General features: G+C 39.1%; 1 protein-coding gene across 3 annotated transcripts in view; it reads left to right on the top strand.

Annotated features, from left to right (window-relative positions):
• Positions 1–17,998, top strand: part of LOC126291556 (CWF19-like protein 2) — a 246,200-nt gene that overhangs the window by 122,531 nt on the left and 105,671 nt on the right. For all 3 annotated transcript variants that reach the window (XR_007551811.1, XM_049985067.1, XM_049985068.1), the window contains exons 10-11: positions 4,171–4,335; positions 8,767–8,883. Coding sequence is in view for 2 of the 3 variants with exons in the window: in XM_049985067.1 (XP_049841024.1) it covers positions 4,171–4,335; positions 8,767–8,883 (282 nt within the window). In the remaining variant the exon portion in view is untranslated. The remainder of the gene's footprint in view (positions 1–4,170; positions 4,336–8,766; positions 8,884–17,998) is intronic.

Here is a 17,998-nt window from a genome sequence, read left to right as displayed (position 1 = left end):
ATGAGTTTTTTTTAGTCTTGGAGATCCATTGTGGAGATTGGAACGTGTTCTCAATATCATAACTGTAGGCTCATCTCTCATCACCACTTATGATTCTCTTACGGAACATCTCATTTTCGTTTGTGTGATCCAAAAGCTCTTCACAGATTGTGAGCAAAGGTCTTTCTGGTCTTGGTTATTGAGCCACAGGATGAACTTGGTGGCAACACGACACATTTGTGTTAGGATTTCATGACATGATCCAATTGAAATGTTTCATTCTTCTGCAACCTCTTGGACAGTCAGTCTTCAATAGGAACACACAATTTTGTTGATGTTTCTGACATGAGCATCATCGGTAGATGTTGAAGGACCATTTTCAAACCATGTGAACCATTTGTAACACAGAGTGCAACTTTAGCTCACATCACCGTAGGCTTACCGCATCATTTGCTGTGTTTCTGTAAAGGTTTTCTTGAGAGTCATGCAAAATTTAATGCAGATGTGTTGCTCCTCTAACTCTGCTATCTCAGAATTCACAAACTGTGCAACACAATGCTCTACGCAATACAGCACTGAACAACAACTAACAGGTATACAATGAGGAAACTTCCAGCAGCCACACATTAAACACAGGCATGTTTAGGGCTGCCAACCGCATTTCGCTGCAACACACCATTGGCGTGAAATAATGAATCTTCTGGTATTTTTTGAAGAGACCTCGAATTCATCTTTTGGATTTGCAGCTGTTGTATTTGTTCCCATATGTTTACAGTTAAAATTTATTAGATATAAGTTCCATCTTTTATGCAAAACACTGTTTCTTGTTTCCTAAAGATATATCAGCATATTGTGCAATCATCAACGGGTTTTGTGTATTGAAAAAACAGTGAAAAGTGGACATATTTTAGGTTGCCATTGATCTAACAAAATGAGACCTAAAGACAATTTTTGTTCATACCTTGATTTTACTTTATACAGTTTTGCAGGATCTTCTGTATGGTGACCTACACTAATACCTTGTCATCTGCAAAATCAAGGTAAGAATAAAAATGAACAAAAACTGTCTTTAGGCCTCATTTTGCTAGGTCAGTCACAATCTAAAATATTTTCACTTTTTACACTTGTGCAATAAGCAAAACCTATTGATGATGATGATGATGATGATGATGATGATGGCACAGAGGTGCTAAAACATGGTTGGGCAACAAGAAACAGTATTTTGCATAAAAGCTGGAATCTATATCCAACAAATATCAAACAATGAAAACATTTTCACAAATATGATAAAGTTCAAAAGCCAGAGAGTAAATCGCTTTTTCAAAGAGTAATTATTGTACCACGTGTCACATTATATTCTTTAAATCAATAAATATAATGTACTACACACTTTCTAAAGTGGCCTATCTTCTTCCTCAGTGTTCAAGCTATCTCCATACCAAATTTTATTCAAATTGGTTCAGTGACTTAGTTGTGAAAACATAAAAGACAGAGTTACTTTCGCATTTACAATGTTAGTAAGGATGCTTCAGTTTTAACACACGCCGTTGGTATATGTAAATAATGCTGAGTGAATCTTGGTTGTGAGAATGCTAATGGGGGAAAGTATTGAGTGGTGCTAAAGTTAGTGGTCTACATTATTTTGTTTTAAAACTTGTGTCTGTTACCAAATATTTCTAAGAAATGGCTGACATAAAATGTCTGCCATATCTTGTCTGTAGATAATGTGAAGGTTCGCTCTTGAGCTGAGATGTTACAAACAGTAGATATTGTGACAGGACCTGTTGGGGTATGCAAGTTTGGCTAAACAGTTACTCATTTAAAAACTGCCCTGCAAACATAAAAATGGATTGTGACTCATTACAGTAACTGGTAGTTTCAGTTGACATTTTACAACAGTCTTAAGAAATCCTTACCTAGAACATGTACATTTAAAGAAAGAATGTATATATACAAAGGTGGTTTGAAAAGTTCTCAGAATGGAATAGAAAAAAAGTACTTTCTTCACTGAAACTTTTTTTTTATTTTACAATTTAGTCTCCTTGTAGATTAGTGCACTTGGTCTAATGATGTTCCAGTGCCTTGATCCCATCTCGAAAATGAGTTTCCTCCAGGCCTGCAAAATAGTTGGCAACTCGATATCAATTCTTCATTTGAAGTGAATCTTCATCCACCATGAAAAATTTTGAGTTTTGAGAAGAGATAGAAGTCTGACAGCACCATATTATGTGAATAAGGTGGGTGTGGCAACAGTTCATGCCTTAGTTTGTGTAATTTTGCCATGACAATGGCGTCACATATGTGCCGGCATGCATTGTCTTGATGGAAGGTGACTTTCTTCCTTACTAAACTTGGCCTTTCTTCGCATGTCTTTTGTTGCATTTTTTAGAGGAGGTTTGCCTAGTATTCTCCAGTAATTGTGTGCCCAGTGGGAAGATAATCTACAAACAGAACCCCTTTTGCATCCCAGAACGCTGATGCCATGACCTTTCCTGCCAAAGGAATTGTATTTGCTTTCTTTGGTGGCGGAGGATCAGCGTGTTTCCGTGCATTGACTGCTGTTTTGTCTCTGGGGTATAGCAGTGCACCAAAGTTTCATCTGTGGTCACAAAACAGCACAAAAAGCCTTTTCTTTTCTTCTAAAACGGGCCCAACATTGTTCTGACATATCCATTCTCACGAGTTTTTGGTCCAGTGTGAAGAGTCAAGGCCCTTGCAGATGATTTTTTCATTTCTAAATCTTCAGTTAAAATGTAATATACCCTTTCAGATGACATCTGGCAAGCATGAGCAGTTTGACACACTTTCATTCGGCAATCCTCCATGACCATTTTGTGCACTTTTGCTGTGATTTCTGGAGTAGTGATGCATCTCAGCCGACGACTGCACAGATCATCATCTAAGCTCTCCTGACCAAATTTAAATTCATTTGTCCACTTAGCAACAGTTGGATACAAAGAAGCACAGTCCCCAAAGTATTCTGGGAATCAGCACGAATGTCCTTTGCTTTCATACCTTTCTTTATGAAATACTTAAGCACTACTTGAATCTCAGTTTTTTCCATCCTCACAAATCACTATGCAGGAACAACAACAAAGCCATGTCACTGCCAAAGCTCTCTTCCAAGAGCACTGACATGGCACGAGTTTACAGGCAACCGTCCAATGGATAACACGTGACCAAATTGTTGCAATAGCACTAACATCTGGTGGTGATTCCAAGAGCTCTCATTGTGTCCAGGTGGTAGTTCTTCATTTTCTGGCACCCATCCATGCAGGTAAGTCATCAGCTTCTTCCATAACTCCAGCCTTGCCTGCTCTGTTGAAATGGTGAGCTTCTCGGATGTCCTCAGGAAGCTCTTTTGTGATCTCAGCCGTTTCTGTGGTCGATTATGTCCGTGCAGTGGATGGGCACTGTTCTGTTCCACTTTCAATCTCTCCTTGTTGGCAGCTACTACTCTACATACCCATGGCAACACTATTCCAGCCAGGTAGTAGAGCTTATCAGTTGGGGTAGGTCTTAAACAACCTGTGGTCAACCTGCAGGTTTTGTTGAAAGCAATGTCTATTTGTCTGGCGTCAGATGACCTTTACCAGACAGGGGAAGCATATTCGGCAGTAGAAAAGCACAGTGCCATTGCAGAAGAGTGAATAGTGTGTGGATGTGAGCCCCAGTGTGTCCCCGCTAGTTTGCAAATTAGGTCGTTTAGAGTGGAGCCTCCACGAAGATTGCAACGATTTCCGACCAAGATAAGACTTCCAATCAGGCATACCCTGGGCGTCAGATTTCTCTGGCGGCTGATGCCTTCACTCCGAAAACATCATCTTGGTCCTTTTCAGGATCACAGTTGACCATCATTTTGGTGAATATAGAAGGTATATCATCACCAAAGCAAGAACTGTTTTATGTTGATAGGTCTAAGCCTACTTTCAATAAAATGCATTGCTACCCGTACTCAATGTAAGGTAGGTTCAGAAGACCACAGTTTGATCAACCTAAATAAATAAATATAATCTTAAGTAGAATTTAATGCAGCCGATAACTTGTAACCAGCATCTCTACCGCTTACAGTCCTCTGCCACAAAAATGATGACTGACAATATTGAAAAAGTTCTGTTCCACACCGATGTCACCAGACGGATTACAGCACATAGGTTACAGATTACTGTCACTAACTTTCATTATATGCAGGGAGTGGAGGGTGGAGCTGCAGAGACGGGGCGGCCGAGTGCAGATGCGGAACACCGGCGTGCCGTGTCGGACAGCAGGTGGGTGGCGAAGGCCCTGGAGAGCTGCCGCTGGTGCCTGGGCGGCCGGCAGCTGCAGAAGCACCTCATCGCCGCACTCGGCGACCACGTGAGTTGCCGCCACTGTCTCGTTTTGTACCTATCTGTATCGAGTGACTGGCTACTGCAAAGTCTTGATTGAATGTAAAGGTAATGTATAGCTGAGTCATAGGTGGGTATGTACGCTACACACAGAGATGTGCTAAGGTTTCTGATGAATCTTTCTTCAGGGCTAACATAATAGCTGTAAAGGAGTCACCTCAAAGCTTTGCATCATTTTCAGACTCACTTAACTGCTTGCTGACAACTCGATGCCTCAACTGTAAGACGATTTTTATCCTTTCGTTATTTTTTTTACATTCCACTGGAGATTTTCAATTTCTTTACTAGTTGTAGAATATTTGTTTATTTGTGCTTGTTACATGTATGGACAGTGTCAAAATACATGTACATATGTTATGCCATTTACGCTCCAAAATATGTATTCAGTGTAGCACATTATTTCTGTCTACAATTACTGTCCACTGGACCGAAGTACTGACAATGATTTATTCCTACGATACACACAGTACTGTTGTGGCTGTGCTCTTCAGTCTGAAAATTGGTTTCATGCTGCTCTCTTTGCTGCTAGTCTACCATGTGCAAACCTCTTCATCTTTGAATAACTACTACAACCTTCATCCATTTGAACTTGTTTATTCCATTCCAGCCTTGGTCACACTCTACATTGTTACCTTCCATACTCCCTTCAATTACCAAACTGGCAATTATTTATGTCTCAGGACACGTCCTACAAACTGCTAGCCATTTTGCGCTGTAAATTTCTTTTTCCGCAGTTTCATTGTGAACCACACCATTAATTATTGAGCCATTCATCTAATCTTTAGTGTACTTGTGTTGCACTGAATTTTGAAAGCTTCTCTTCTCTTGTCTGAATGCTTGTAGTCCGTATTTCATTTCCGTACAATACAGCACCGTGACACAGTGGGAAAGACAGCAGCTGGAAGTGGCTAACAACAAGCTGCAGCCTGTCAAATCCATAGTTTGCCCACAGTGCACTTACTTTTAAACTCCATGATGAGACAAAGTGGTCCTCACCCACCTTCATTTCAGACACTGTCCAATGACACACACACCTACCTCTCGCGGCAAGGAGACTGACCGGAATGCAGTGTTTTCAGTGGCACACTCATGATTGTACCATCTTTTAGTCCTCTGTGTTTTGAATACTGATAGGTGATGACAAAATAGTAGCATGAACGTTGTTGGCATTTTGTGTGGTGCATGACTCCTCCCCTACTTAAGTGGAGGAGGTTTTAATGTGTTTTTAGTGGTTGGCTCAGCCTGCTAGTTCCACAACAACAAACCTTCTTACTGACTTTCAGTATTTTCTTAATTCTTGTATTGTATGACAGTGTTATGGTTAGGTTTACTGGAAACTGTCTGTGTGAATTTTCTACCACTGTGGATATTGTTATATGGCCTTTGCTTTTCATTTTATGAAGAGTACTATTCATTCCTCAGTACCACAACTTTGTGGAAGGGTGCTGATGTCCATGCTGTTTAACGCCCAAATATTTAAAATTCATTTGTCCATTCTTCAGTGAGAACTTTCAAACACATAAATTTCTACTCAATATTAACAAATTTATCTTTTTCAGAAGTTCTTTTCTCACTATAGCCAGTCTGTATTTTATATCCTCTCTACTTCAGCCATCATCAGTTATTTTATTGCCCAAGTAACAGTACTCATGTACTACATTTAGTGCTTCATTTCCTAATCTAATTTCCTCGTTGTCACCTGATTTAATTTGACTACATTCTATTCACTTTGTTTTACTTTTGTTGGTGTCTTTTCAAGGCTTTTTCATACCATTTGAAGTCATTTGCTGTCACTGACAGAATTACACTGTTATCAGCAAACCTAAAAATTTTAGTTTCTTCCATGTGAGCTTTAATTCTCTTTCCAAATTTCCCTTTAGTTTTCTGTAGTGTTTGTTCTGTATACAGATTGACTACAACTCAGTTTTTGCTTCCTTTTCATGTCCTTTGACTCATAACTCTACTCTGGTTTCCGTACAAGCTGTAAATAACCTTTTGCTCCATTGTTTTCTGTATCTACAGATAGATGTTTCCATTTCTGCCGTCCAGATTCGAAGCTAAATCATAAGGTCGGTATTGCCTCATGTGATTCTATATTTCTCCAGAATGCAAACTGATCTGCACACTGTTAGCTTCTATCAGTTTTTCTGTTCTTCGGCAAATGATTCATGGCAGTATGTGTATTAAAATGATGGTTCAGTAGTATTCACCCCTGTCATCACCTGTCTTCTTTGGGATGGTAATTATTACATTTTTCTTGAGGCACGAGGGTGTTTCGCATGTCTCGTGCAACGTGTGCAGCAGATGGAATAGTTGTCATTGTAGTTCTCCCATGGATATCAATAATTCTGAAGGTAAGTCATCTACTCCAGGGACTTTGTTTCACCTACTGATTTCAGTGCTCGCTCTCTCATACCTCTTGCAGTATCATATCATATATATCTTTCCCTTAGTCATGTATGCTCCTCAAAACTTGTATTTGACCTCTAGCCACACCTGCTTCATTATTTTGCACTTTCTGTCACTCTCATTTATTTTTTCATTAGTAATAATACCTTCTCCTTTCATCAATTAAACTCAAAATCCCTTGTGTTATTCAGGATTTTATGGAAGGCTTTGTTGGTTGGCCTACTCGATTCTCTTTTGCCTTCACTATTTCATATCTCAAAACATTTTCCATTATGTTTATTGAGTCAATTGTGGCACAATGCACCTCTTGAAACTCGCAACTACTTCTGATTCCTTCAGTTTGTTCAAGTCTCACCCCCTTAATTTGCTACATTTCTCCAGGTTCCCTCTATAGTTCATAACTAGTGTTTTAGAGTCATCTCAGTCACTACCAGCTGTGAATTGAAGTAATATGTCATGGCTCCCCACACAATTTATTTGATTTTGATTTTATCAGGGAAGCAAAATAACAACATTGGTCAAGCCCGCTGCTGTCCACATCGAAACAGAGTTTATTGTGTGGTATCATTCCCTATGTCTCTAGTAAAGCCAACCAGTACCCTTGAACAGTGCAAGGAGATCCTTTACCAGTGCTTTGCTGGACACATCTCTTCAGGTCTGGTTGATCCGAATATTCTATGTCTTATAATCTCCAGTGCGTCACATTCGAAGATCAAATGTGATGCAGTTTCCTTGCCCACACCACAATCCTACATTTGGGGTCTACTTCTATTATCCCCATTGTTTGTAGGTGTTTTCTGAAATTCACATGGCTTGTCAATAGTGCACCCATAACTTTTATTTCTCTCCTGCTCAAGCCCAGGACTGAGAGACTTCTTGTAGAACATAGCTTTGATATCAGTACCTTGCCATGCTTTTGCTTTTGGACCTTAGCCCAATATTCTACGTGCTGTCTCCTTGGCCAGCCTCATAGTTTTATTTTGATCATCACCCTGGTGACTGTCAGAACAGGTTCTGATCCAACCCCCACACGAGTACTCCAGGGGTAACACTGCCGTGCCTTTCCAACAAAAGAATGGATCGTCTCTGCAGGTTGCTATCATACCCACTTAAGGTGGTCATCCAGGTTAGTGCAGAACCACAGTTCATTATCAAATGTAATGCTTTGCCATTCATCAGCAAACCCTGCTTCCCAATCGTGTCACCACCCCATACTCAGTTCTTTGTGTTGTGATGTTAACAACAGCCTAAGTTCAGGATGGTAATCCCAAGTATTGCTGATTGTTGGATGGCATGTGCTGATGCGAGGGGGTTGCGATGCACTCTATATACAGCACAGTCATTCTCCCTTTGGACGATCAGATGTTGTCAGCCATAATTTCCACGGTGAATATGCTAGTGCTTACTCTCCTGTGCAATCCAACATTGGGCCACTGTTACATCGAAATGCCCCACACATCTGAATATTTTATGATTCTACCAGCTGGGCAGAAGTAGAGCCACAATGAGGCCACTTTCAAATTGTGTCAGGTGCTGAAAATGCTGTCTCACATGAGTATGCACCATCTGTGAATTTTTCACAGTAATTGCTCAACATGTGACACTTCTCACACCCCTGGACTGAAGCTGGCACAGTGCTTACAAGTGTGTCATCTTCAACGTCTTACTGTCTCTTACCCCTCTCAATTTGTCTCAGTCTCCCCTCATCTGCACAGTGTGAGAATCCCTGTAATGCTAGTGTCTGAGTGAGCTGCCCTTCATTTTTAACCTTCGCTAAGCTATCCCACTCCCCTCCTTGAGGGAGGAACTTTCGAATCCAAAAATTTTTGCTTTTAAATTTGTTTGTCAGTAGTAGTACACACTTTGCCTATTCATGGTAACTACCGACCAATACTTCTGCTTCATAATTTATTAGTAAATGTTGTGATTGTTTTATGGGCGATTGCCACAATGTGGAACCTAAAACTGTGGCTGTTTACTGTCCCTCCAGGTGTACCTGTGCGTCCCACCTCATCGCTCAATAGTGGAGGGCCACTGTTTGCTCATTCCATCTCAACACGTCTCCTGCTCGACACAGCTGGATGAAAATGTCTGGGATGAGATGCAGGTGAGATTCTAAAGCCTCAAATAACTTAGATACTTGCAGTGTCTTATTAGTGCTCCACAGAGTTTTTCTCCATTATTTGACAAAATTATGTTCAGATTGCTGTACAGTTTTGAGTAAGAGCACTGGCTGAATTTTAAAGTAGCAGTTTTCCTGTACTTTTAGGGATCACAAGTTCAGTGAGACCTGCCAGACTTATATTGCTAGCCTTACATTGCTGAAATGAGGTAGAGATTCAGGGGTTATTGACAGTTCAGTAAATAAAACACAGTATGGATATAGAGGCAGCACCATGTTGTGAGGAGAAGAGGAAAAGAGACCCACACATTCTTGTGAAATGCCGATTGTGCTCACAGTATCTCACTCAGTAATACGATGATTGTCCTGAATCAATCTGTCAACATTTTGCTTATGAAACTCGGTGGTTGCTGTCACAGTACGTCCAACTCTTTGTTTGTCACGCAGGTCAGATGTTCCCGCCTCAACATCTTTAAACTTATTTGCCCTACGACGCACAGTACACACATCAACACAATTACAATAAACTGCTTTCATTCTCTGATGAATCTCCTTTGGGGTGATACTTTCTGCTGTCTAGATTCAATGACTACACGTTGCTTAAATCGCATTGACCGACCGTCTATGCAGGGTTCCGTACTTTACACTATAACAACACAACTGTTCAATGCTAAGGCTTCCCACTAACTGGAGCAGGAGAGAAGAGGCTATGGAACAAGCCAGTACCTGCCGCATACCAGTGCTGCCAACTGTTGAAGAGTTGCGAAGGTGGAGACATTACCCTTCAGTCAGCCATCGTACTAAACCTGTGTATGTATACTACATGTAGATGTATGTTACCGATACATGTATTACACAAATAGAAAATCTGAATAAAATGCACTGTCATTCTTTCATTTTTATATATAACCGCTGATCTGTAGGTGATAACTTTGGTTGGGCAAAGTGCACTTGGAGATGCCGGTGCTGCATATTTCAGGTAATTTGGCACAGTTACTTGTTATCCTTGTCATGTGCAAATAAACCTATATAATGAATGAAAATCTGGATCATTACCCCTTTTTTTTATTAATGATGATTTGTTTTGATTTGCCCAGGAGGTGAACTTCAGACCTAGATTGAAAAAGGAGTGGCGATATAAAAAACTGTCAGTAATATCATCAATGGTTCTATGGGTAACATTAAGATATCACAAACTTACTCGTAGCTGAAGTGTCAGTAGTCATAAGAGTGACAAAAATAACCCAAAAAATGGGGAAAATATTGCATGGTCAGTAATGGGACATGTGCACAGATCTATTGCTAGTTCATTGATACAATGTAAATGAGATTCATCATCATAAAATGACAACAATTATTAAAATTAAAAATTTGGTACCCTAATACATTTCAGTATCTGTGATGTGTTACAAGAAAATATACATGCAAGAAAAACCTTACAGTAAATTGTACACTACACCGTTTATGTATACATTTTTTGAGGTAAAAAGTGTAAAATTAACAAACACATCTAATTTGTTTTGTGTCATTCTTACTTCTACTGACAAAGTGCACCTTTACAGAACAAGGTACAAATAAAATCATTATTTTTAATGTTATTTTCAGCAATGCTGATGGTTCTATCTGCAGTGTTACACATACATATTTTTTTATATTGTTATGCCTCTTTTTTCCCCCTTTTCCCAACTTAGAACTGCTAGTCAGATTGAAACCAGGCACCATTAATATAAAAATTAAGAAGTAACACACACACACACACACACACACACACACACACACACACACACACACACACAAATTGGCACTCTTCACTCACTGTTGCTGATACTGACAAAAGATATCTTGTGACCGCTTTGCCTGCATTATGCTGTGTGTCTTCTAATTTTTATTGATATACATGAACCTGGCAAAGCATGGCTCATGAGCCGTTCCCCTCCAGTAAGTATTTCGCCCTGAAACTCTTCTACATTAATCAGATCTAGGGATGACTGTCAGCCTTTGTGGATCGTGTTCCCTGTCTACACTCTGCGCATAAATCTCATAAGACATAAACTATATTTGTCCCAAACTGTTGCACATACATTAATGAGATATTTAAATATTTATTTAACTTGGTCTTGACAAACTCTGGCGATATTCATTTTAATTTGTGTTGCACCAAAACTGAGTGGATGGTTGAGTGACTCATTGGTCACTGCATTATTCTGAACAGATTTAACGTTCTTCATTGAAGAAAATGTACTTTTACAAATATATGTTGACCAGAAAATAGGCCGGCCGCGGTGGTCTCGCAGTTCTATGCGCTCAGTCCAGAACCACGCGACTGCTACGGTCGCAGGTTCGGGCATGGATGTGTGTGATGTCCTTAGGTTACTTAGGTTTAATTAGTTCTAAGTTCTAGGCGACTGATGACCACAGATGTTAAGTTGCATAGTGCTCAGAGCCATTTGAACCAGAAAATAGATTTTACTTTAAGAGCGAAGTCTGCGAGTTTTGGGTTCCTATCTTGTTGCACGACTTCAAAAATTGCCTCTTTCTAATTTGGATGACATGAATGGATCATTTTGTAAACTGTACTCTTCATTTTGAGGATCACTTGTAACATTTCCAAGACTAATTTTCATTGGATTTTTGAAGAGTGTATGACTTTGACACACACTGGAGATCTCATCAATAGAAGAAGTAAATCTTGAAGAATATACACCATGTATTCTTGTTTCAGTTTGCAGCAACTGAGGAAAGGATACAAATTTTCATTTAGTTGCAACTTAAGCAATGTAAGTTTACACTGGATTCCATTAATATCCGAAAACATACCAAAAATAGTGCATTGTTTTCCTTACAAATGCAAGTACAATTTATTTAAATGGTCTGTAAAATCAAAATCTGTTAGAAGTCTGAGTTCTGCTAAAAAAAAGTTAATCATTCAGCTTATTTCCAAATTGTGTAGTATTCAATTTCACTGCTTTATTCACAAAACTTGAGAGGTTTCTCTCTAACAGTAAGTGGGAGAGGGGAGGAAAAAAGACTAGTTAAACATTTTCCTGCTCTCAGGCAAAGAATTTCAAATGAAGTACATCTCCATATTCCACATGAACTTCTTCCAAACATTGTTTAATATTTCAATGAGACTGTGATTGATTTCTTGTGAGTATTACATCCATAATTTTCACTACATCTTTCATTGCAGACGGCATTCAGACACTTTGCCCATTTCGTGCTTCAATCTACATCTACATCCATACTCTGCAAGCCACCTGACGGTGTGTGGCGAAGTGTACCTTGAGTACCTCTATCGGTTCTCCCTTCTATTCCAGTCTCTTATCTTAACTTATCAATGTGTATAATGCAGTGAAAAGTTAAATAATTTATTTCATGTTTTCTTAATTGACCAACGAAATCATTTTCACTACTGGCCACACCTGGCGCACCAGCAGTGCAAATTACACATCATTTTTTAACCCATTACTGGCCAAAACTCTATCAGTTCATTTTTTGCAAACTTTTATACATAAATACGTTACATTAAAAACAAAGATTCCAAGACTTACCAAGCGGGAAAGCGCCGGCAGACAGGCACATGAACAAAACACACAAACACACACACAGAATTACGAGCTTTCGCAACTGGCAGTTGCTTCGTCAGGAAAGAGGGAAGGAGAGGGAAAAATGAAAGGATGTGGGTTTTAAGGGAGAGGGTAAGGAGTCATTCCAATCCCGGGAGCGGAAAGACTTCCCTTAGGGGAAAAAAAGGACAGGTGTACACTCTCACACACACACACATATCCATCCGCACATACACAGACACGGCTTGTGTCTGTGTATGTGCGGATGGATATGTGTGTGTGTGTGTGCGAGTGTACACCTGTCCTTTTTTTCCCCTAAGGGAAGTCTTTCCGCTCCCGGGATTGGAATGACTCCTTACCCTCTCCCTTAAAACCCACATCCTTTCATTTTCCCCTCTCCTTCCCTCTTTCCTGACGAAGCAACTGCCAGTTGCGAAAGCTCGTAATTCTGTGTGTGTGTTTGTGTGTTTTGTTCATGTGCCTGTCTGCCGGCGCTTTCCCGCTTGGTAAGTCTTGGAATCTTTGTTTTTAATATATTTTTCCCATGTGGAAGTTTCTTTCTGTTTTATTTAAATACGTTACATTGATTGATTAATTGAATAAAAAGTTGTTTCGAAAATTTTCAGTTTATTAGAACAAAAACTGTAGACCGTCCCATTTTTTTTTGGGACATTGGCCAAATGCGCTATCCAAATTCACAACCTTATTCCCCATGCATAATATTGTAAGAAACAGCACAAACAATTAATAAAGAATGTTTTAATACTATTGAATGTCTATTCAGTATGAAATGAAGCAAAAAACTTGTGTAAACCAACATTGCAACTATCAAAAATTTTTGTTGTTGTTTTTGCAGTCTTCTGTGTTTTACTTGGCACAATGAAATGATTTCCTGGATCTAGTCATACATCTGTGCTCACCCGTCCTCCCATCAATTTGCTTCCTTGTGGTCCTCTGCGTTTTGGTACTGATCCTGTTTTCTTTGATAGGTAAAACATCACTATTCTCTGTCGGACATCTAAAAGTGAGAGCTTCTCATTCGAGTTAGCCATTTGGTATGCACGCCGTGTGTTTACTATGCAGATACCCATAATGTGTGTGAATAATGGTCACCACCATTTCTTTGCCCTTATCCTCGTCCTATAAACTGATATCTGCTTGTCCAGTAGATCTACGCCACCCATGTGGGCATTGTACTCTTCAATGAGATGTGGCATTGTAACAGATATTTCCTTTTTTGTTGCCCATGAGTATCTTTTGGTAGAACTCAGAAGAGTAATAGTACTGTAATTTGTCGCCACACATACTGGTTTGTTGTCACTCCATTTCACAACCAGAACTTCGTTCTCTTTGTCAAACGTGTAGTCATAGAATCCTCGTTCCTTTTCTTTTGCCATTCTTTTCGACTCAATCAAAGGACATGCATTAATTCAGATCTCTGTTAGTGTTCCTGTAGCTTTCATTTTACTCTCTCCGGGGCGGCTGCGGTGCTCTCACGGTTCTAGGCACGCAGTCCAGAACCGTGCGACTGCTACAGTCGCAGGTTCAAATCCTGCCTCGGTCATGGATGTGTGTGATGTCCTTAGGTTAGTTAGGTTTAAGTAGTTCTAAGTTCTAGGGGACTGATGACCACAGTAGTTGAGTCCCATAGTGCTCAGAGCCATTTGAGCCATTTTACTCTTTCCGAGTGTGATCAGTGTGTCAATACTGGCAAAAAGTTGTCAAAGAAAAGCTTGTAATTCGCATACTCTGATTCTGGAATTATGCTGGTTAGTTCATTTATTACTCTTTCACTTGATGGCTCCTGTTTGTTGTCAGTCTTGCCACAGTATGGCGAAAAATTATAAAGAAAGCCATTGGCACTTGCAAGACACCAAATTTTATATCCAAAGTTGATAGGCTTTCCCCTCAGAAACATTTTAGCTGAATGTTTGCCATAATAAAATACCATCATTTCATTAATTGACAGTTCTGAATGAAATACGCCAAATTTACCAAATTCCGTTTTCAGCATTTCAAAGTACAACCTCAGTTTGTACATCTAATCATTTCTGCTTGTTTTGGAGTTGTCATTGAGATGAATAAATCTCTTTATTTCCTGAAACCCATTTCTTGACATGGAGTTGAAAACTAAAGGAACACCGACATCAGGAGCCTGTTCCCAGTACATATTCTCATGACGAAGCTTATGAAAACCACTCAGAAGGAGTATGCCAATAAATGATTTTAGTTCTTCTTTGGTTAGCAGAAAATTAATTTTGTTATGTTGGCAAGCATAGATTTTGCTTTGTTCAATAATAGTATCCATTAGTTTCTCAGAAAAAAAAAATCCTCAAACACCTGGGGCACTGTCTTACTTGCTTTTCCCTGGTTCACTAGTGTTTGTGTACGTTGGTTGACATTTATACCACTTACATTTATATTTTTTGTCGATAACGTACCACTTTCTGCTCCATCTCCTAATGCTTTCCTTCTTTTGGCTTCTGGAGGTACAACTGAAGCATTAGCTTCATCTCGGCTGGTTATGGGCTCTAAAGTACCGGCTACATCTTGTACAACATACTCATTGTTCAGTACATTTTCGTCAATGCCTTCTTCATCTGTTATTACATCTGCATCAGGTGGAATAATCGCCAATCGTACGTCATCATCTTCATCATCACTTTCTTCATGGTTCTCTAGTTCTGCTAAAATTTCTTCAAGTGTATGTCCACACAGCATGTTATTATCCTGTTAGAATCGTGAAATTCGAATAGAATATGAAAGAAAAAAAAAATACATATAAAGAACGTAAAATGCAATTCTTCTCTGTATAATATGTGTATACAAGAATAGGGCACATCAACAATAAATGATAGTGTAACATGCCATTGTCCCATTATTGGAACGCATAAAGTATATAAATATTGCACTTACTTGAAAAAATCTGAAGTATACTTAATCTTACACGGACATCCATATGTTCATAACTAACAAGCCCAGACAACTAAATCACAGCTCATTATCGTCCAGGAACTACCAGCAGACATACAGTGCTGCCAAATGCGAGAATAAAAAATCGCCAAGTTTATAAGTTTCCTGACGTGAAGTACTTAGAAAAAAGTTATTTATTGTACATTTACAGGCATTATAGCAGTTAGTTGAACCTACAGGTGCAACAATAAAGACTAAAAGTTCCATCGATTATGTAGAAATAAGTAAAATATATACGTCCAAGAAAAGGGACAGTGGCCATTAATGGGTTAAAACCACCAATTTTATCAACAACCCTTTTAACTAAATTAAATGTATCCAGCCCTGTTGCTCTGAGCAATGGAGCTAAAGTGTATAATACTTCAGACACATAAAGTCGTCCATTATTAAGCAGATAAAAATTAGTAGCTGATGAATGTCTGTCCAATCACCACTCTTGTCCACCCAACAGGAATAATATTAACCATTGTTTTTAGTCTCTTTTTTTGTGCTGTCTTCCATCCCAAAAATTCTACATTTTACAGTGTTAGTTGATGAAGCAGCTGTTATAAAGTGCTTAGAAGCGCAATCTTAACCAAATGCATTTGTCCTTTTTGATTGGACATTCTTTTATGAGTAAGCTATCCCTGTAGCATTTTGGAGCTTTTGCTAATTTGAAGTCTACTGCATATGATGCAATTAAAATCATTTCTTTAAGACTTGATCATTCAGGAAACTTTTTTTAAGTTACCCACTAAAAGCACATTGTTCGTCATGCGCAGGGCTGGCTTAAGAGCTAAGTGACATGAGCCATTCTTTGGGGCATCAAGCTAAGAGGGTTGTCAGTGGCACAACAATTATAAGATATCTGAGCAGGATTTATCACAATTAGTAGTGGCCACTGAGAGTGCTATGCCAAGGGAGCCACCCAAATGCAAGATTTGCACACAGCACGTATCGCAGTTAGTAACAAAAACAACTGAAAATGTATGAGGGTGACGGGAAGGAGGGAGCAAACAATAAGTCACTTGTGTAGAAAAATGTTCTCAGACCAACCCTGGTCACTAGGGTAGTGCCTGTGTGTTGCTTCATGGAACAAAAAGAAATGTTGAGACATATTAAGTACCTTTGTTTTGACCTACGCATTTTTTACACATTAAACATTAGGGCTTTTCATTAGAATTTGTTACAAGAAAGTACGTAATTCCTCACTCACCATTGTAAACAATTTTTTTCAGTTTTATTTCTTTTTCATATTCTAAAGGACCCTAATAGAAAAACAGTCACAGTAAAAACCAGTATCGAAATCAGAATAATAGCCAAAGAGATAAACCAAAGAGACAGCCTAAACAATAGCACAGAATTCAGGAGAGTAAACACCGAGAGCAAGCTTACTAATGAAATAACAATGCCTCTTTGAAATTGGACAGCGAATGAAGGTGCAACAGTCTACGATTTGAAGAAATGTCAAAGAGACGATACCCTACTCGATTGCTGGTAAACGGGTGAACCACAGGCAACAGCCAGGCCGTGACGACAAGACATGAGTGGAGTTGGAGGGGGAAGTGCTCACTGGAGGGGAATGATTCGTGAGCCACACTTTGCCAGACCTGCTACGCATGGTACAAATATGTGAATTAACCTCTCTTTTCATCCTCTCTATTCCACAGCTACCAGGAGAAGATGAATGAAATCTGGCTTGTTCCTTTATTTTAAGACAAGGGTAAATGAGATGGTTGCAGATGTGAAATGGTTCAAATTGTCACCTAATTGATAGTAAGAAATACTTTATCTGAGAAAAATACACTAAAAGCAATATTTAGAATCACAAAACTTAATAAGAAGTGTAATGTCACAATCAGGGGAGGTGTGATATATTACAGTACATAGTATTAACAATGTAGGAAAAGACAGACATGCTACTTACCGTGAAGATAACATGCTATGCTGCAGACAGGCACAATTAAAAAGATACTTACACATAAGCTTGACTGCCAACTCTGGCAGCTCAGGCCAGAATTCTATAATTTCTTACCTCTTTTATGTCTGATGTCAGACCCAAAGTATCACACTGAAGAATTTTTGTTTAATTTTGTCCCATTTTTATGTTTTTCATCGTAATATTCTGGAGAAATACAAAGTGTATCTTTTATCAGGCTCAGTTATTCCAAATAGTTGTCCCCATTGTGATGAGCACCTCCTGTGCTCAAATGGCGACTTTGAAACTTTCTTTGGGGCTTACACCCATAAGAATTCAGGTGCCATTAACTTGACCAAAAGGCAAATGAATACAGTTACAGGTGCGACCTCTCTGTTATTCCCTTCCATTTTCTCTTGGTCTCGGCTTCTGAGTAGTCGCTAATGAGACAAAGTTTGATTGAAATTACTTATGAATTCTCATGATTTTGAAGAAAGTTATATTGATTTTTCAGAAGGAAAACACTGAGAAACAATGCAACATGTGTCAGCCATCTGTGGAGATTATGCAAAAAGCAGATACCTTGACATGATACATCAAGACTCTGCACACTATTGACTGAAATCATTTCTTTGAAAAGGTTGAAGCAGAATTAGGGAATAGG

Source organism: Schistocerca gregaria, chromosome 9 (assembly GCF_023897955.1).
Source record: "Schistocerca gregaria isolate iqSchGreg1 chromosome 9, iqSchGreg1.2, whole genome shotgun sequence".
In the NCBI taxonomy this organism is placed as follows: Eukaryota; Metazoa; Arthropoda; class Insecta; order Orthoptera; family Acrididae; genus Schistocerca; species Schistocerca gregaria.
This window is presented reverse-complemented; position numbering and strand designations above follow the sequence as displayed.